Source organism: Eleginops maclovinus, chromosome 7 (genome assembly GCF_036324505.1).
Source record: "Eleginops maclovinus isolate JMC-PN-2008 ecotype Puerto Natales chromosome 7, JC_Emac_rtc_rv5, whole genome shotgun sequence".
NCBI classification, from domain to species: Eukaryota; Metazoa; Chordata; class Actinopteri; order Perciformes; family Eleginopidae; genus Eleginops; species Eleginops maclovinus.
Window position 1 is genome coordinate 14,817,264 of NC_086355.1, and position 20,754 is coordinate 14,838,017.

The 20,754-nt window shown below is 38.1% G+C and overlaps 1 protein-coding gene across 2 annotated transcripts in view; it reads left to right on the top strand.

Annotated features, from left to right (window-relative positions):
* Nucleotides 1-20,754, top strand: part of LOC134867508 (receptor tyrosine-protein kinase erbB-4-like) — a 252,825-nt gene that overhangs the window by 167,737 nt on the left and 64,334 nt on the right. For both annotated transcript variants that reach the window (XM_063888129.1, XM_063888130.1), the window contains exons 6-14: nucleotides 1,759-1,877; nucleotides 2,822-2,963; nucleotides 4,437-4,550; nucleotides 4,981-5,107; nucleotides 5,920-5,993; nucleotides 10,248-10,338; nucleotides 11,331-11,530; nucleotides 17,211-17,343; nucleotides 20,383-20,476. In XM_063888129.1, coding sequence (XP_063744199.1) covers nucleotides 1,759-1,877; nucleotides 2,822-2,963; nucleotides 4,437-4,550; nucleotides 4,981-5,107; nucleotides 5,920-5,993; nucleotides 10,248-10,338; nucleotides 11,331-11,530; nucleotides 17,211-17,343; nucleotides 20,383-20,476 — 1,094 coding nt within the window. The remainder of the gene's footprint in view (nucleotides 1-1,758; nucleotides 1,878-2,821; nucleotides 2,964-4,436; nucleotides 4,551-4,980; nucleotides 5,108-5,919; nucleotides 5,994-10,247; nucleotides 10,339-11,330; nucleotides 11,531-17,210; nucleotides 17,344-20,382; nucleotides 20,477-20,754) is intronic.

Sequence of the window (20,754 nt, forward strand, 5' to 3'; positions counted from 1 at the left end):
TTTTTTCTTAAAGTGTATGTTTAAAGCCGCATTTATCAACAGTGTTGCGTTTCTCTCTTGGCAAGGTCATTTGTTTGACAAAGTGTCTTTTGAATGAAGTAGGCCATTTCATTTTAGCTCAGACACTGTTAATGGAATGTCACTGATGGTACGTACCGTTAGGCGTAGGCAGAAGAGTTTGTGTGTGTTTGTGTGTGTCTGTGTGTTCTGCTTGTTGACTGTCAGTTGTATCCATCACTGAGATAGTATCTCGTCATCGCAATGCCCAAAGGGAAACACGGCACACAAAAAAACATGTGAATGCACACAAAAAAACCAGAGGCATCAACTTTTACACTCCAGCATTAGGTTTAATACTAACATTGTTCTTTTACCCTGATTAAATTACTGTAACTTTTTTGATGTCAGTACTTTATCTGTGACAATTTGTTACCTTTACATTTATCAGCAAATACAAAAAAGCTAAATGATCAACGAACTGTTGTCTTATTTGATTTTATTAACTCCTGGCAAGAAAATCTGATATCTTAGCATGTTGTTTGTCTCATCAAAAGGAAATTCTAAAAACAAATCCATATTTCTTACGAAGAAAGGTATGTGATGGAAGTTTATACTATTAGTTATGCAACAAATCCTTGAGTGAGTAGCCATACAATTGTGAGAAAAATACAAGATACAGCAAAGCCACTGGGTTTTTCTTTTACAATGAAGACAGTACTATAAATAGATTTCTAATAATTCCTTGCATACTTTTTGGTCAATCCGAGGGGGGAATGCTCTTTTTGATACCCTATGTGTAAGTAAACATTATTAAGGGCCCTCACAGGAACATTTTCACTTGAAAAATGTGATGCCGTGCCATGTGTGCTGCCTTATATGCTAGAAAACATTCTATTTGCCAGTCCCCCGCCGCATGCAGCTGTTGCTCTTCTATTTTATTTCACTGCCAAGCGGCAAGTGTGTGCAACTTTTTACAGTGTTTATGTCACTGCTTTATTCATCCCCAATAGTTAAAGTTGATGTCCCTGCTTTCTTATATAGATCCCACTGCTAACACTTAATGTGTATGTTTCAAGCTGTGAAATGACAGACCTATGTGCATTTCCATATGGGTGTCAAGAAGTGAGGCACAGGCATACGACAGCCCATATGAATGTGACAGCCGTGCAAAGAAAGGGTGGACAGACGCTCACCATGAAGGGAAGACAGCACGCCGAGTCTGATAGGAATCACTATGTCTCTGTCAAATCCAGCTATAGGCCCTCAGAAGAGCATTCAGGGGAACAAACAGATGATTGAAGCTAGTAGGTGGAAGACATCCTTCGACTTTGGTTAAAGTCACCCCACGCGCAAACAAACGCATGCATACATTTTACTAGATGATTGCAATGCAGATGTTAGACATCCAGCTGCTTATTTAGTAGGTATGTGTGGGAGATTATGGTTGTGCATAGACATTTAACATGGAAGTTTCTCTGAATTAATTTAATTTTGATTCAGGTAATTAGCCTGACCTACATGACACTAATTAAATACTTATTGCTGCAGCAAAAGGTGACAAAATGAATCTCAAACATTCATCACAATCCTATACGGACAAATGAACCGTTTCTTATGCCATTCTGTATCCAATCATTTTTGCCCATTCTTTTTTTAAGAGAAATAGTGAGCCATTTGAGTTATATGTAACGTTTATTTGTTTGATGATATGTGTTTCCTCTCTTTCTCTCTGTATTTTCTACATTTGTCACTCCACAGTAACTAAGACAGTGTGTGCTGAGCAGTGTGATGGCCGTTGCTTTGGTCCCTATGTTAGTGACTGCTGCCATCGTGAGTGTGCGGGTGGCTGCTATGGACCGAAGGACACAGACTGCTTTGTAAGACACACACACACACACACACACACACACACACACACACACACACACACACACACACACACACACACACACACACACACACACACACACACACACACACACACACACACACACACACACACACACACACACACAAAGGCACAAATGTACTTAAGAACATGTAGGCATGTTAATATCATTTCATACAAACCCTACCAAAATGTGGATAATTCTGTACTTCACAAACCTGACACTTTTTACTTGTGACTTTTAGCTATCTTCAATTCCTACTATTTTGCAATAAGATTTATTCTATCAAGATGCAATTTTTTGGTTTGTGTTCAAATTCCGCTTGTGTGGCAAAAGTCAATAAATTATACTTTAATTTGTTCCTGAGTGTCATTGTTAAACACAGACTTCACCAGCCTCCCCTCCATTCTGGCATTTCATTTGTAACCCTCTACATGTTAAACAAGAAATTCATTGCCTGACTTTGAAACGGCAGTTTCTTTCTTTCTTTTTTTCTTCATGTTTTTTTATACTCACACTGTTAGTAGTAGTAGTAGTTGTAGTAGTAGTTCTCCGTAGGTACATTTTTGGTTCAACTATCTCAATACACATTGTTCACATTTTCCCACATTGGCCAAACACACTTTTAAGGCCCAGGTACCTGCCAGTAAAGGCAAATCACACTTATCCCAATGGTAATTTCATTGGGTGCACGTAAATGATTCTGTCTCTGCACCATTTAATATTGTCTCCTCTGAGCACTCTGGAGGAACATCTCAACTAAAAACTGGTGTAGCTAGATTAATGGCTGCATCCTCTTATGAAGTGTAGGAGCAGGAATTTGTCTTTTTTTCTATGTATCATGTATAGTCCAACACATCCAACTACATGCATGTACAGAATCTAAATACTTGTACCACCACTGTGTATGCTCTGTGTGTATGCTCTTGCAGTCCTGCACAAACTTCAATGACAGTGGGGCGTGTGTGACCCAGTGCCCCCAACCCTTTGTCTACAATCCCACCACCTTCCAGCTGGAACACAACCCCAGAGCAAAGTATACCTACGGAGCCTTCTGTGTCAAGAAGTGTCCACGTAAGTCTTGCAACCAGAACACACACAGAAAAAGAATATCAATACTTTGCATTTAATGACCTTATTATAAAGTAATTAACCCATCATGGCTGTCTGAAAACGTAAAAAAATACTTAAATCCATGTCTTATGTTCTCATGTCAAGCAATTTCCTGCTGCAAGAAAACACTGTTTAATGCATGTTGATGTAATAGAGATCCAATAAATTATTGTAGTGATTGAAGGTGAACAGAGAAACATGAGTTACTGATGATGTGACCCCACTACGTTGAAAACAAAGGGTTAATGCTAATTTCCTTACTTACTTATTTTTCAAATAAATAAATATTAATGTATATATAGCTTGCTTTTAATGCTAATGCTTAATAGTGTGGTATTTTGGTAAAGTGAAATAAGGAATTCAAAATAGGAAATTGAATTCAACCCATTACTGCTGTCCCTGAGGATTAGAGAAAAGTTGATTACTTGATATATAAAGCCTGCTAAGGAAAAATACGGAATGCTTAAAATGATTGTGTATCACAGCATCTGTCTAAATAAGCCATTATAATCCTATTTGCATAATGCCAGTACAATATTTAGCTCTTAGCAAAGATTATAATGCACATGCATTCATGCACAGATAAATAGATACAGTAGAGCAAGGCCTCCTTTAGTGTCAATTTGCAAGTGATTGCTTCATGTTTAAACATAAGCCACGAAAAAATTGGATAGCTATCATTCCCAACCTCAAACAGTTTTTTTCTGCATAAGGACCAGATGATAAATCTACAAACAAGTGTGTACCTCTAACACGTGTCCAGAAACATGTTCATTGAACATCTCCCATTCCCACTGAAAACTGATGACTGTGGTTTTGTACAGGTGTATTTCAAAGTCATATCTCACTGTGTTCATGATGACTACAAAGTGTTGGGCCCTCAGTCTAGATTATTATCTTTGGCCCAAGTGTATCCTTACATCAGGCCAAGCAGCCAGCAGGAAAGTTGGATTTGTGGTTAAAGACATGTTACTATACCACATTCAGTATCATTTAACCATGTACGTTTCTTTTTTGGTAGTGTCTATATGTGATTTTTGACCTGCCATAATCTACTGGCAGCTATTTTTATGAGTATTGCCATTATTGGTTGTTGCTCTTCCAACCAAAAAATGCTTTTGTCGATGATGCTTGGTCCAAGAAATCAAAACAAAAAAACAAACATTGTTAATTACAATAGCTTTCAAAATGACTTCAGTGTTATTTCAATACAAAAGTCATATTCAGCAAATGATTGAACATCAATTTCATTAAATAATTAGGTTAGCATGCCTAAATTATGAATGTTTCGCCCTCAATGCAATCCATGTGCAGTCAGAAAAGCCTCTTTCAGACCAAGTGAATGAAAGTGACTTTCAAACTTTTTTATGTGATGGTATTTTCTATTGTGACAGCAGCCATTGTACTTGATATTTACAGTGAATTGTTTTTCAGATAACTTTGTGGTGGACCATAGCTCCTGTGTGAGAGCGTGCCCCAGTAACAAGATGGAGGTGGAGGAGAACCGCATTAAGATGTGCATTCCTTGTACCGACATCTGCCCGAAAGGTAAACCACAAATAGATGTTTAAAAATGTTATCTTTAATTAAGTTTTATTCATAATCAGCAATATATAAAGTTGTTAAAGGAAATTTTTGGGGGATGCTAAGAGAATCAAATGTTTAGAATGTTAACATCACTCAGTCATTTACACATTAAAGCTGAGACATAAATGAAAGCAAAATGAACAATGAGGCAATAGCATACTGAGCCTGTCGAACAGGGATAATTGGAGATGTAGTTTTGATACCTAAAAAATGCCTCGCAGCTGCATCATCCATGGACATGACATCATTGTGCATAGAAACATGGGAGAAGCAGCTTTGGGTGAAACTTGGTCATGTGATTGATTTGATGATGACTCAATTAGGCATACATGTGGACAGCCCTCATCTTTATTTTGCTGCACATTACATACATGCATTTTGTATGTCCCAGCATGTGATGGCATTGGTACAGCCAGCCTACAGACTGCTCAAACAGTCGACTCCAGCAACATTGACAAGTTTGTGAACTGCACCAAAATCAACGGCAACCTGGTGTTCCTCATCACTGGGATCAAAGGGTGAGACTTAAAAACATTTTGCTCATCAGATGATGAAAGAGTGGATGCATAAGTGAATGTTTTCAGGTCTTCAATAATACCATAACATTTCTCAATCAATAAAGCATTCAAAATATCAGGATTTGGAATAATCATTTTTGGAATTGACAATAAGCAAATTCATTATTTTTAGTTCCAAAATATATTTAAAATATGTTTTCTCAGCTCAATCCACAGCCAGCTATTGAATTCAGCATGAATACCTTTGGGTCCGAAGAAAGTGCAAATGTTATGGGTCAAATATTTTTTTTCCACACATTCTACTTAAGAAAGTCACCTCAAAGCCCATATTTAAAAAAAGAATGCGTGCATTGTGTTAATTGTCCGAATGAATACAAATAATGTTATGGCAAACGTGAATTAAGTTGTTAAAAGTGCCTGGAGAGTAAGAAAAGTGGTGTTAAATGTATATGCTCATAAATTAATGAATCTAAAGAAATTTGGCTTGTGAAGAGTGTAGAGGGTGACCGTAAAGCAAACATGTTTATATAAAAATGAGGATAGATATGCATTGTGTATCCATACAAAAAATCATTCACAAGTATTCTAGCAACTTAAGCAAGAAAGTGAATCATTTGTAATGCACATATAATGTGAAACATCCCTTTCTGCCATGATGCTTTCCTCAAAATGTTCATCTATTTCTGGGTGAGCACACCTACTTTGTCATTGCTGTGATCAGCACATTGCTTATCCATGCAGTGTAAAATATAGATGCTATTATCTTTCTTTTTTTGTTTGCTGTGTTCTAATCTCCCATTATCATTTGTCAGGGATGTGTATCACAACATTGAAGCTTTGGACCCAGAAAAACTAAATGTATTCCGCACCGTACGGGAGATCACCGGTGAGTAATATCATTGCACAGCATGCCGCTGCACATGCATACAAATGAATAGCAAACAAAAAAAATTGACCATTCCAGTAATCCCTTCTATTGCACTTTTATGCCGGATAAAGTGTGCATATACAGTACTTGGCGCTTGACTATGTATCTGTGTATATGTGCTTGCTCAAGTCCCCCTCACCCCCCACCCCCTGACACTGTCCACACCAAGGACAGACATTGCAGCATAAGATGAATATCAGATGAGTCTTTCAATCTCCTCTGTCTCTCTGCTGCTTCTCCCTCGGGGAGTCCCTAGCCTTGAGTCCCACAGTCCCAGCTCTCCCTTCACGCACCATGAAGAAAAGATCCATGACATGTGGTGCGCATCGTTAATCCTCCAGCTCCCCTTTGCCAATGCCACTTCTGAGCCACATGTATACTGTCATCTCTATAGCTGGACATTTGACAATGCCATCTGAAAGAAACGTTGTGTCTCAGCTGGGGCAGTCCCTCGTGATATAAGAATATATAACTGTTGAGCTTTCAAAGAGGGGGTTACCAAAACAGAAGCTTTATGACACAATATCCCCTTTTTACCCACAAAATAAAACAAATACTTTCATTTCAAACATGCCTAGATTTTATTGATGTGCTTAAGTTCTGTCTTTAATGGAAACAGCAACTGAACAAAGAAGTCAATTAATGCTCATTTGTAGGCGTAAGGTCAGCCCAGAATCACATCCATTTGTTTTGATTAGTTTGTCTTTCTAGCAAGCTCCGATCCATTGGTCAACAACTTCAATTAGGAAAAACAGAGAGAAAGAGTATAGACGGAAAAAGAAAGAAAAGTTTAATCAAACGGAACAGTTAAACAACAGGATTAAGAAAAAAACGAACAAATCTATATAATCTTGTTAGAGGTAGGAAACCATTGATTACTACTTGATTGAGCCTGGTCTAAGATATTTCCTTTCAGAATGGCTCAGTGTGCAAAAAGGGGGAAGGCAGAAGAGATTTAAAGGCTTTAGAACTTAATATATAATAAGTAAGCAATTCAACTCAAATTCAATTAAACATTCAAAAGGTTTAATGTCATAACATATACACAACTACAGTATAGAAATACTTCAAGCTCAGCAGTGTAACAGTCGTATGGCCTGTGGGATGAAACTGTCTCTGAGTCTGGTGGTCTTAGTCTTGGTGATGTGGTACTGCCTGCCAGACGGCTGCAGACAAAACAGTTTGTGGTTTGGGTGATGGGGGTCTTTGATAATCTTGTGGGCTTCTTATAGCTCCTCCATGTCTGGCAGCTCCGTCCTGGTGATGTGCTGTGCAGTTTGCACCACCCTCTGTAGAGTCTTAAGATTAACGGCAGTGCAACTGCCTTACCAGGCCGTGATACAGGAACTCAGGATACTCTCTATGCTGCAACTGTGGAAGTTGCAGAGTATCCTCGAGTCCATGTTGAACCTCTGCAGCCTACGGAGGAAGAAAAGCCGCTGTCAAGCTGTTATCTCGCTCATTAACTGCCGAATGACCTTCAGATAATCGCCCATTTGTTTCAGATTGCGAGATCAAAATATGTGCCCTATTGCAAAAATCTGAGTGCATTTTGAAGGGATTAAAAAAAAATACTTTGTACAATAATGAAATATTATAATTTTGTATCTAGAAAAATACATGTTTGTTTGGTGATTGCAGTCTGAGAGCAGGTGATGGTGACAACCATTGGCCAAGCAGCAAGTAGTCCGAGATGTGTGTCAGCCACGCTTGTCATCCCTCTGAGCTTTCAGGAGAACGTGACTTCTGACAGAGGCAGCCAACCTGCCTCCGTGACCCAAAGGTCGCAACTGGCACTGCTGTGGCTTTCAAATTAGCCCTGTAGGAAGACAGCTCTCATCCTTTACAACATCTTTCTCTCTCCTATTATTTTCTTTTCTCTTTCTTTCTTTCGTTAAGGGAGTCATGCTTCTTCTATGTCTTCAAAGACATATCGCAAGTTCAAGCGTCCCCCAAAGAGTGGGCGATCAACTCACGCAATTTAGCATAAGTGGGTTTTTAGGTGTTGTGGCTCTGAATGTAATCACCACAATTTAAGCCCTCTCAACCTTTGCTTGTGATCTCATGGCTTTCTTCTCTAAGTGGCTCCAAGCTATAATTTTTGGTGTGCATTGGCGTGCCACTGATGTGACGCTCTGCAGCTATAGGTGATCTTTTCACTTCGTTTTTTATGCACAAAACCACTAATTGACAGAGGTTAGAATAAGGGGAAGTCGCTGAAAGATTAGCGTTGGCATTTACCCCCCATCACACCTATTACTAAGATAATTCACATTAGCTGACTGAGCACTAGTATTAGCATTGCCCATGTATTACAGATAACATTTGACAGCTTGTAGAGCTGATGCATTCCGAAGAGCAGGAATGATTCATTATCATCAGCACCATCCATCTGTGCCGCACTCCAAAGCTCTACAATACTGTCAATATACATTTTCATGCACATAAACCTAGATAACACCGTACAGGAAAGGGAAAACCCCAAAAGATAATAGGCCACCTTTAAACAATTAAATATACACTTGTTCTAGAGGTTCACTCAATGTGCAAGGTGTCCACAGAGAATCAGTGTGTACCTTTTGCAGGCAAAGCACATGTTTGCCCAGTATTAAATTAGCACAGACAAATGTGTAGCAGGCAGTAGCTTGTTTCTTTTATTAGGATGTACCGGCATCCCCGAAAGAGCACTAAGATTGGGCGGCGAGGTGCCTCAGCACTGCAGGTGTTATCATTAAAACAATTAGTGGCAACAAATACAACTGTAATGATTCTGTAGAGGCCCTTGGCATCCTAAAATGTGAACCATAAGGTCAGAGATCTGGATGCAGTACAACAACATACCATAACCTCTGTTAGCTTTCACAAACAACCAGTTACCTTTAGGATGATAAATATCATATAATGCTTTACAACTAAATGAATTCCCATTACTATACCATTACAATTGAAGCCATTATTATATCCATGTTGTGTCTTCTCTGGTCAAAGGGATTACAGATTAAAAGTAATAACGAGTGTTGTATAAGACTGTTATGAGAAGTGCTGTTTTCTATTTAGTGAAAAATTGTAGTTATCATTTCTGGTATGTTTTTGACCTATTTTGACACATTGGATGCTTGCATAAGAAGAATAGGTGTTGCATAGAGATGTGTATCGCATTCAGCTCATGTCCATTTTCATGAGCCCTGGTGTGTAATTCCTCACAATTACCAGACGTTTTTTTTCAAATTTCTTCATCAAACACGGTTAATAAGCATTCGCTCAGACCCTGCCTCTCCTCAGCTGGGATTGTCATAACAAACAACACGGCATCCACAAACTGATAACGGCTCTGCTGAAGGTTATTGCTCTCCTGTCAACAAGCCATGAGCTGCCTTTTCTCCGCAACACTGCTTAACTCCCTCCACCTTCCCTCCCTTTCTGGATCAACAGAAGTTATGCATCCCTTGGGAGGGAAACACACAGTTTAATATTATGGAGTCAAAAACTGTTCATTGATTGAAGAACATATCCACACTCTCCATTACACCCTAAAGGTGTTTTCTCATCATCCAACACCAGCTCTCCCTTCCTCCTTTGTGAGCAAGGCAATACAGCAGCGGCTTTTGGTTTTGTGTTTTTGTTGGATGATAAAGTAATTTATGACCTTTTGTTGTTATTGCTACCAGGACCCTTATCAGCCTTCTTTATACATCTCTTACTTCTGCTCCTTTAACTGTATTTTATTCTCTCAAAGCCTCATGATTTTTTTTGTTTGTCCACTGGTGTTAGGTCTGTGGGTTGTACCCCCCCTTCTCTACTTAATATTTCATATATCTAAATCCATTATTGAATATCCTAAATGAGCTACAGCCACCCTATCAGCTATTCATTAAGTCTTCTAAATGATTCAACAGTGGAAAGGCGGATAAAGGAAGTGCAAAAATATTGATATGTCAAACCTTACACTTATCTTAACTGACACCAGATCCTTTTTTGATTTGTGCCAACAACTTTTTTCCGACTTTGCTGCTTTCAGATGAGACTGAGGTGGTGCAGTTTTGGTGGTTGTGGAGTGTTGCTAATTCAAGAGGGATGGCAATTCTCTCTCATTTTTTTTCTTGTCTCTGTTTGAAATAGAGGATATGATAGACAGCTGATATTAGTCTAGCTGTACTAGTGACTCATTACAGTGTAACCTGTGTGCCTGTCTCTGTCTGTGTCCCCATTTAGGCTATCTCAACATCCAGTCTTGGCCTGACAACATGACAGACCTGAGTGTCTTTTCCAACCTGGTTACTATTGGGGGAAGAGCTCTGTACAGGTACAACACTGAGGACAAAGACTTTGTTGTGATAAGATAGTTTTTGGACCATTAGTGTACTTTATATCTGTGTCAACAGAGCTTAGTTCTTGGAAAGGAAAGCCATGCTAATAATATCTGCATGGGTTTGGATTTGATTAAGAAGTGAAAGATGTGGAATATCATAATATTTATCTTAAAAAAGAGTTCCTTCACATACTAAAACAAGACTACATTCAGTGTTGATTGGATTATTAAAATATATTAAAGCACCCCACTTAATCAGACGCAATGTATTTGGGGTTTCCCTAGAAACAAACTGTGATTTACATTTAGCACAACACACCAACAACTATTTTCTTAATCCTTGTGCACACACTTTCTATTGATATATTACCCACAATTCAAATAAGTGTATCCTAGGATATTGTTTTTAATTATATATTGAACAACATATAGACAAGCTCCATACCCATGCCTGTTGCTTAGTGTGTTTCACTAATCATGTCCCATAAGATTTATAGGAAATGAATATGCACCTATTCTACAATTACTGTTTGAAATGTAGTGAAAGTGTTCAGTGAATCATTGGTTTGGGTGTAGGATCCATATGTTAGGTTGCTTTACTAGTGGTAATTATTTGAATTATTATTAATAACCTTACTTACGTTTCTGCCTGACATCAATAGCATGGTTTTAGATACTTTAAATAATACTATTCCAGTGAGCTTTACATTTTCCTTAAAAAGGTATTATACATTTAAAAAAAAATCAGTTGGACATGAAGCCATTTATTTAAAAAATACAACTTTCATAAATAGGTCACAGAATAACATGACAGAAATAATAACATCTTTGATTATGGATCAAAACCTGTGAAATAAATGTTCTCTACCTCTTCCCTTTCCACTCTCTATTCAACCTTATCCCATGACTTTCTGCTCCTCTCCTCTCCCTGTCTCACCATCTCCTCTCCTCCCCTCCCCTTGCCACCATCCATTCTTCCCTCTCAGTGGGATCTCCCTGCTGGTGTTGAAGCAGCAGGGTATCACATCTCTGCAGCTGCAGTCCCTGAGAGAGATCAGTGCTGGGAATGTCCACATCGCAGAGAACAGCCAGCTTTGCTACTACAACACTGTCAACTGGACGAGACTGTTCCGTGCTGAAAACCAGAAGGTTCTGATCCGCAACAACCAAAGCCCGCAGAAATGCTGTAAGTTCATACATAGCCCCATCCTTCTAATATTTAACTCATCTCCTCCCATCCCTAAAAGATTATTTAATACATTACAATGACAGATTTCACAGTTTATTGTAATCTGGAGGGAAAGGTTTATTTAATAATGCAACGAACCGTGTATCAGACACAAATGCCCGAGGCTGTAACTGTTGAATATATGTAGGTAACACACACTGGAATCATCAAAGTACATTTAGAAAAAACACACCTGTTGTTGAGCTCTAAGGATAAAAAAAGCCACATTTCCAAGACTGGAGTTACTGTGACTTGTCTGACACATAATCTTGTTTACCAACCCAGTTTGTTTTGTATCCATTCCTGCCTGAAATCTCACTGATCTCAAGTATTATTTCACCATCCCATTTTTGTCTGAATTTTGAACTCAGTTTACAAACACCTAAAAAAGTTAATAATATGTGAAACGGAGACCAAAATGCGAACACTTAACCGTCACAGCTCACTGCTCTGAACTGTGATGTATTCTTTGTGTTCCAGTCTTGTTTTTAACATCAGAAGTGAAGCTGCATGCACCACTGAGAACATTTTTTTGTTTTTTGTTTGACTGTTTTGTTGCTTTCTGCCTGAGATTTATGCTATAACAGCGGAGTCAGACACTAATGGTTTGACAGAATTTAGGATTGTTAACCTGACTCAAATTCAACTTTAGGCAACACTCTGACCATTAGATCAATGCTCCAAATCAATGGTTGTGAAGGAAAGTAAAAGCTCCCATTTCTGCTCGGCTCTTTGATAAACTGTTTTCTGGGTGAAAAATCATTTTTATTTTTATAACCTTACTCTGCTCCATATAGACACTAACCATATAACACCAGAAACACATTTGTTATTTCTATATCTTTATGTCTGTTGTAAGAGTGGACACTATTATCCCACTCATTTCTAAAGACCACTTAATAACTTATATTACGTAATAAGAATAATTCCCAACAGAACCATTCAGAAAAGAAAAATAATTAGCTAAATACATGTAGTTCTGAAAAAAATAGTGTTTCTAAAACTGAAGATATTTTATTATATCACTGCCACAAGTGTTAAAACATTATTCATTTATGTATAGTGTTCATTAATGAGCCAGTATTTGCATTATTGAGTTGGCCCCTTTTCGCTGTTCCCGTGGGCAGTTCCTCAGTGTTGGGCACACACTCTTTTTCTTCAGTGACTTTGAAGACTTGGGCGAGACTCAAGAGTCACACACTGCTCTCTGTGACATGGCTCTGCATGTGTGCATCAGAGTGAGTGTGTGTGTGTGAATGCGTTTGTGTGTGAGTAGGTGTGTGTGTGTGTTTTGCGTGAGTGTGTGTGTCTACATTTGACTGAGCTTAGCAGGGGACTGGAAAAGGGCAGGTCTCACCCCCTTATGGGGCTGCAGAGATAGAGGAGAAGACTGCCTTTGGCCATTTGTTCAGTGTGTGTCGATGTGATGAACCAGAAAACAGTTTTATACAGTTATACTTTCTATACGCTAATACCAGTGCTATTGAGTTGAAAATAGATTAATGTATTGTGCTGTCACATTTTTTTTGTAAAATAATACAAAAAGTTGCAATCCTTAAGATTTAACTTGTCTTTGATGATTGATTGATTTGCAATACCCTATTTGCAGTTGGTACGATAACATGTAATTTACTCTGAAATCCATGGGACTAGGGTCAGCCAAACATTTGTATTGCTGTTTAAATAAATAATTTGCCTTTTTGAGTTCTCAGCGGTAAACATTCCTACATTCTGGTCATTTGTCTATTGACCGGTTTCTGCCTTTTTGCACAAAGTTGTGGTGGAAATGATGTTATTTATGCAAAGAAAGAAACAAGAATAAAGTGATAATATTTCAGGAAAAAAAATCTACATGCTTGAGATTGTCTGAGGGACACATAAAGTTATCCAGATAAAAATAAAATGGTTGTGCTTTGCAGTGCAAATCATAACTTCTGAAAACTCATCTAATCAGCCATACATTTCCCCTTAAGGTGGCTTATTTAAACTTTGTGCTTTTAATAAATTGCATCCTTAGCTGCTTCTGCAACCTCTTAAGTGGAAAGAGTTAGGAGACCCAAACAGAGCAACTTAGTCAAAAGGAGAGTAGAGGCAGAGACAGCTACTTGAGAAAAAAAATGCCACCCAGCAGTTGCATAGCCTCTTGGCAGGCACATCCAAATAATGTTAGACTCACGCATGCAGAACCATGTTACTTAATTTAATACAGCGGTTTCTCCAGTAATGTCACTAAACAATCCAAGTTCAATACTGCAAATATATAAATATTGTAATACTTCCATCAGTGGGCCATAGACTAAATCATAGACTATTGTATAAACGTATCTGGCAATAGATAGTGAGAAATGGTTGATTCAAACAGGATTACAAAACTGCTCCCTTGTTGGGATAGCCTCATTCATCCAGTGAGAGCGAGGTCAACACAAAATGATCCACTGCGTTGATGATGTGAGGTTTCATCAGTTTGAGTTTAAAGTTTTTTTTAAGTAATATTAGTTGTCAAACAAGTTACATCTTTGCTCACCCAACAAGACCAAACATGTTTGGCTGTAGAACTTTAAACCAAAGTTGAGTGTCTCTACAGATGCCTTTGGATCTGATTGGAAATGATGTTCTGTTTTGACAGGCCGCTCTCCTGAAGTCTGCCTGCTTTAGATGAAAATTACCCTATTTTTGATCATTTAGCAGCTCGATTTATTTTAGTTGAGCTATAATTTGACAGGTCGGAGGAAGTACGGTCATGAACTTGAACATGTTTTAATAAAAAAAACAATAACTAGTTTTATCAGTCGGAAAAACAGTACACAAGTGTTATTGAGTAAATGTATGGTTTGGACGTGCAAAATCAAGTCACATTTATTTGTAATTTCTCAAATGATGCATATTCACTAAAAAGCCACATGTGTGATTTGTTTTATCTGTGTAAATCCTCCTAACACTCCTTTACATATTTTGGCGTAGGTAACACCGTTTTTCATTAGTTGCTTCTAGGTTAGCAGAGATCTAATCAGAACAAACGGTGTAATGGCATCTTATGTACACCCTTTCTTAGTACCACAGGAAGAGAGCTTTAAGCTAGCATGACACACAGTCTTCATAAAATAGATTGCAGCCATCGTTAGTTTTATCAGCAACACCTGTGCTTTTTCCTACAATGACTACTCGAAATGTGTGATTAGAAACTGGCCTATTAGAAGCAAACAGTGCTCTATTAAAGAAGTGGCCACAGCTTAGAGCAAAACTGTAGTAAATTATACTGCAGCTGATGAAAAGCAATTGTGGTCCACTTTTGAATTGAAGGATGTGATCACATGAGCAGATTTTAGCAACATGCTCTGGTATAGCAGGGATTTTATCATTTGCATCCCGTAGGTGAAAGATTCTAATGATCACTACATACCTTTGACTCTATGTATAAAATCTCCTACTATGACAAATGAAGGATACAGGAGCTGCAATCTTGCTCTAAAATGTAATTGAAGTAGCTTACCCTTTTAGTTTATAACATGTAGTTCAAAACGCTCCAAAACTGCATGTTGCACAGGAACAAGGATCATTTCCACGGTAGCATACACTCTTTAGTGAGAGCGAGATACATCATCATCATATCATGTTATCCAGTTGTCTCCCATGAGACTGTTAAATGCACCTGAAAGCTCAAGCCTCATGGGCTGTTGTTTTCCAACCATGTCAGCAACATCGGAAGTCGGTATTCTTTTGATCTTGCAACTGCTGTTTCCTAAAAAAACCATCCAACGCTTCCTCTTCCCTTGTTTATTCACTTTTTTTTCATCATCCATCATTCCTCTCTCTCCTCTGCTTTCTTCTGCCTGGTCAGTTTACGTAGAGTGCTGGAGGCTGAGGTGTTTTTTTTTTGTTTTTTTCTCTCGTTAAAGGCAACGCTTTCATCTTGTCCTCTCCAAGAAATACTTTTTTCTCCATCTCTCTGAATCTTTTTGTCTCCCTTTTTTTAAGTATTCTAAACATTGATATTGCTTACACTGAAACATGGCCCCTTGCTCATATGTGTCCAGGACCTTGAAAACAGCTTTTTCATCCATCTATTCAAAGATGGAGAGGAAAGGAGAAGAGAAGACAGGATGTTTTTAAAATCCCGACAAGTGTGAAATAATGTGAGACGTAGAAGGGATCATAAAAGTTCTGAGTGTATGTGCAGTGCTGTCTCCACGTTACTTGAACACTCATTTTTTCACTGTATTGCTCTCGGATGTAGCAACCTTTGTAGAAACGGAGCTGAAAGGGAACGAGCGAGAGAGAGAAAGGGAGAGATAAGAGATACAGACACAAAAAGAAAATGGAAAAGCGGAAATGTAATGGCCTGTTGTAAAAAACAGTGAGGCAGAAACAGAAAGAGCAGCATATAGGCTGTTCACTTTGAGTTGGCACTGTTCGCTGTGAGTGGGCACCTTTAATGCTGCTTGTCTCTTTGCATATCAAAGATGGTTCAAGCTTCACATGACTATGCCTATGTGGTGCTATGGATATGTGTGTTGAAAGCAGATACTGATGTCATCAGATTAATCTAATAGGATTTCTAATATTCAATATATTTAATCCTTTTGACAAAAAAAAATTGTAAGAGCTGTTAAGGCTATGTTTTAAACTAAAGCCTTTAAATAAGGTTACAAATATGTTTTCAGCTTTTCTATAAGTCAAAGTCAAGTCAAAGTCCACTTTATTGTCAAAGTTTCCACATGTGTTTCTGGCAGTCCCACAGTGCAAATATAAAAGAACATATAACATAAAAAGATAAGAGCCTAGAAAAAAAAGGGTGGGTAAAAAGGGGTATACAAAACAAAAACTAAGTAATATATACATATGTTAGACACAATCAACACAGTTTGACAGTAGTGCAAGTAGTTAAGTCCAAGGTAATGGAAATATTTGCATGGCAGCTGCAGGTGCTTGCTAGTTCCCATTAGTGCTTTGTCGCTCTTAGCTCAGCATTTTTTTAATGAAATGTGCTTCTTGCTATCTCCAGACTGAGCCATATCACACCCTCCTTTACAGGCACATGCATAGATACAACACAGAACATACTGTACTGCATGCTCACAGGAGAACCATCAAAGTCCATACACTGAGAAGAGGTAATTGATGTTTTAAAAAGTAACACTGTTGTGGGATCAAATGAGGGCATTTATGTCAGGAACTTGGTGTTCTTGAAGTTCTTCCATGAGAGTAATTATTGACTGATGGATACATATCAATTTCTTCTTCACTGCATAAAAAAAGCGTCATCCGTCTGCAAATCTTTGAGCCCTACACCTATTCCTCCATCGTTCTGCAATTATCTCTGCCACTGTAAAGGAAAGTCCTACCCAGAAAACACACCTTTTATAGACCACCACAAATTAGGAGCTGCTCTCTGGAGGCAGAAAAATGTAATAGATTATAATTATAATAGAATAAATTGCATGCTTTATTTCATCTAGCCCTGTGCCTCTTCATAAATAGTGTGACTATTTTGGATAATTTTATATCTGGGTAATTGGAGCCAAATTAGGGTTTACTCTCTGCATCTACACCGAGTCAGCAATGCACAACTACATTCTACATGGATGTAATTTCTTTGTTTTAACACTGGTTTCTTTGTGCTTATTTGTGTATTGAGCAGCAAAAGAGCGCATGGTGTGTAACCCGCTGTGTTCTGACTCCGGCTGTTGGGGTCCTGGCCCAGATCAGTGCCTCGCCTGCAGATTCTTCAGTCGTGGACGAATCTGTGTGAATAACTGCAACCTTTATGAAGGGTGAGTTACGGTGTGCATGCACATACACTCCTTACTGTTGTATTATAATGTCTGTTCTTCTCTCTTTGTCCTCTAGTACTAATTACATTTTAGGGTCACCCACACAAATCCTTACTGCAACCTTCATTATGTGCATTTCTTCATCTTAGTGTTACTCACAAAATGTAAGCATGCCACACTGCTGTTTTCATTGTGCCTTTTTTGTAATTGTGCAAACAACAAACGGACAGATTTTTCACATTTTTCAGTGCATAGTCTGGTTTATTTCAGGAAAGTCTCACTACCACTACTACTCAAAAAGAGTAGCTTTAACAGCACTGCTACTCTCAACATAACACCATAGGTCAATGACAAATCACCTTTTCATACACCAGGTCAACTGCCTTTACTCCCTGTCCCTATGGAACCCGATGCATTTTCAGTTACAAACTTTGCAGTTGTTGCAAAATAAAGTTGAGTGTCTTTTGCAACCAGTGAGTGATGGAAGTTGTAGGAGCAAACTGTGTGTACTTCATCTCACCCTGAAAATGTAGCACTGTGTGACTGCCAAGAGTAAATCAAATCGACTTTTACTCCAAGAAAAACCCAATCAAACATGCACTTTTCAGCTCGGAAACTCTCTGCCAGTCAAGAAAACATTTAGTTTAAGTGCTTTTTGGTTATAATCAGCACACTGAGGCAGGTGGATCTTTGTGTACTAACAAATCTTTCTTTTCCACCTTGAATTAATTAATCACATTTATTAAGTGCTGATCACGTATTGTAATTATAAAATAAAATCACTTAAAATAATTTTCAAAAGGGCTTTTCAATTGATACTTTGAGATGGCTAGTTGTAAATAATAATTATGAATTGTGTGCTGTATAACAACTTCATGGCTCAGTGCTGCAAATGTTTTTCACAGTAAAACTAATTGAATTGTTGATCAAAAGTTGAAATGGATAATCATATATATAGATAAACTCTGCTTGAGTATATTATTTTAGATGATAATACAATAATAAACAATACAGGTTGTGCCAGTTTCCCCACTGATGGATAATGCATATTGGTCTTAGGTGTATAATCAAGGACACTTTTTTAAAAACTCCACGTATTTAGCTAAGAATATTCAAATGACACTGAATTGTTAAACAACATGCTGCACTACTACTCATCAAAACTTAAAATCCAGTTCAAAAGCACCCCAAGGCTCTTTGTTTCAGCTTTCAAGTCCTGCTATAATTTTTCTGTTTACTATGGATAATAATTAAGAGCCGTGGGGTGAAAAGAACAAATTAAAGACGTTGTTGTAATTCTTGGTTTAAAAGGCACCCCTGTAGAGATTTAAAACAATAGGGGGCCCTTGACTGTAAAAGGAACTTTATCTTGATGTAATCATATTCTAAAAAAAAAAAATGGCAGGATCCGCTACCTGGAGGGTTTCATTAATAACATTTTCAGGGTTTGTTTGCCCTGCGGAATTGCTGGAACTAGATGTTTTTAAGTCTGTATTTGATCAAATACTGTTTGGTGGCCACAGTGGAGAGGAATGAGGAGGACGAGAAGGTGCTGTTAGGGCAGGGGGGCTAGGCGTGTCACTGCGTGTCACAGTCACTGCTTGCGCACGGGGCCACGCCCTGCCTACCTGTCCACCTGCACGTCAGCAACCCCAACACCGTCAGCATAACCAGCTCAGCCTGCACTCCATCTGTCCAATATAAAGCTTAACTGTATGAAAACATTGCCACAGTATGAGCAAACCCAATGAGTCAAGCTTTCAAGTCAAGTAAATTTTTCATATTTCATCACTGTGTGCGTCTTATTTTTGGTCAAAATGTATCTCTGAGATATTCAGAATATTATGTTGCCCTACAGTTCAAGTTTTTGTTAAAGCTTCTTTATTCCCATGTGGATTGGTTGGCAGTAAAAGTGTGGCAAATTATTAACAAGGAAAATAATTTCCGCGTACTAAAACCACAAGGATGCCCCTTTATTCATTTAGTGAACTAAAGGTTAAGATTGTGCTAATTCAACCTTAGTGGTTTATTTAAAATGTGTTTGCTCAAATGATCAGAGAGCAAAAAAGCAACATTGCCTTACACCTCAAATAATATGGATGTTATTGTTCAAAATGCCAGACATATTTTTATGTACGTTTTCTTAGTTTGTGTAAACAAAGCCATTTGAAATGCTATGTTGTTTTTTGCATCAAATCCATAATTTTTTTTATTAACTGCAAATGTAAGGCTGTATTATTGTTCCTTAACAGACAGAAAATACAGAAAAGCAAAACACAGGGGAACATAATGGAATAGCATATGAGTGTTAAGTGTCAGTGATAACTTCCAGCCTCACTGCAGCCTTTATTATTTCAACCGGCACAGACCCAGACAAAAGGCTCACCTCCCCGGCCACCTGGAAGGTTTTATGAAGGCCACATGAAGCATAATTAATACTAATTTGATTTAGATCCCACTGCGTCAATGGCCTTTTTTTTTCTGCTATTGCTATGATGGAACATTCTGTTTTCCATCACTGATCAAAAAAGAAGTTCCCAAAAGTCATTCTCCTTGTCCTGTTGTGACAAAGGCGAGTGCCATCTCAGCCACAATCTGGTCAAATTTAATGACTTTTCGAGCACACCCTGGTGTTTTACTATAATAATGGGATTTCATAAATTGAATAACAAGGCACTTAATTTAATTGATTTTTGAAAGCCCTTACATGTACAGCATCTTTTAACTGCATTGACCCCCAGACCGATGGTATCACTGTTACAGTTAGCTAATTAGCTTCAATGCTGGATGCATCAGGAATGTATATGTGTCTGTCTGTCTTCCAAATTCTTATTTTTATGTCTATGATTTCAACCAACTTTCACTTACTATATATATATATATATATATATATATATATACATACTTATACTGATGAGGAGACACAGCCTTGTTATTGTTCTATTTCACAAATCATTTTATCCTAACTCTTGTCTGTCACCACTGTATCACTCTAACCTTTTTAATCCCTCCCTCTGTCCCTTTCTTCTTGTCTCCCAGGGATATCCGAGAGTACGCCAATGGGTCAGTGTGTGTGGAGTGTGATGCCGAGTGTGAGCGAGCTGACGATGACTCTTTGACCTGTAACGGTCCGGTAAGTTTGCTCCCATAGACCTTAAAAGTGAGGCAGATGCAGTCTTTTATTTCATGTGTGACAGTTGTTGTTTGAGCAGGTGGTTTAGGTCTGTTTTTATCTGTAAATCAAAAATAAGTCATACAATTATTCCTTTAATGAAAGATAACCTGCAGCCTCATCTTTTTCAAAGTTAAAAGCCATGAGCCGAGGTAAATCTGAATTATAATGTGACAGTAAAAGGTTAGTACAAGGTTAACCTTTTTTTTCAGACAAGATGGCTATTTATATCCTGTGTT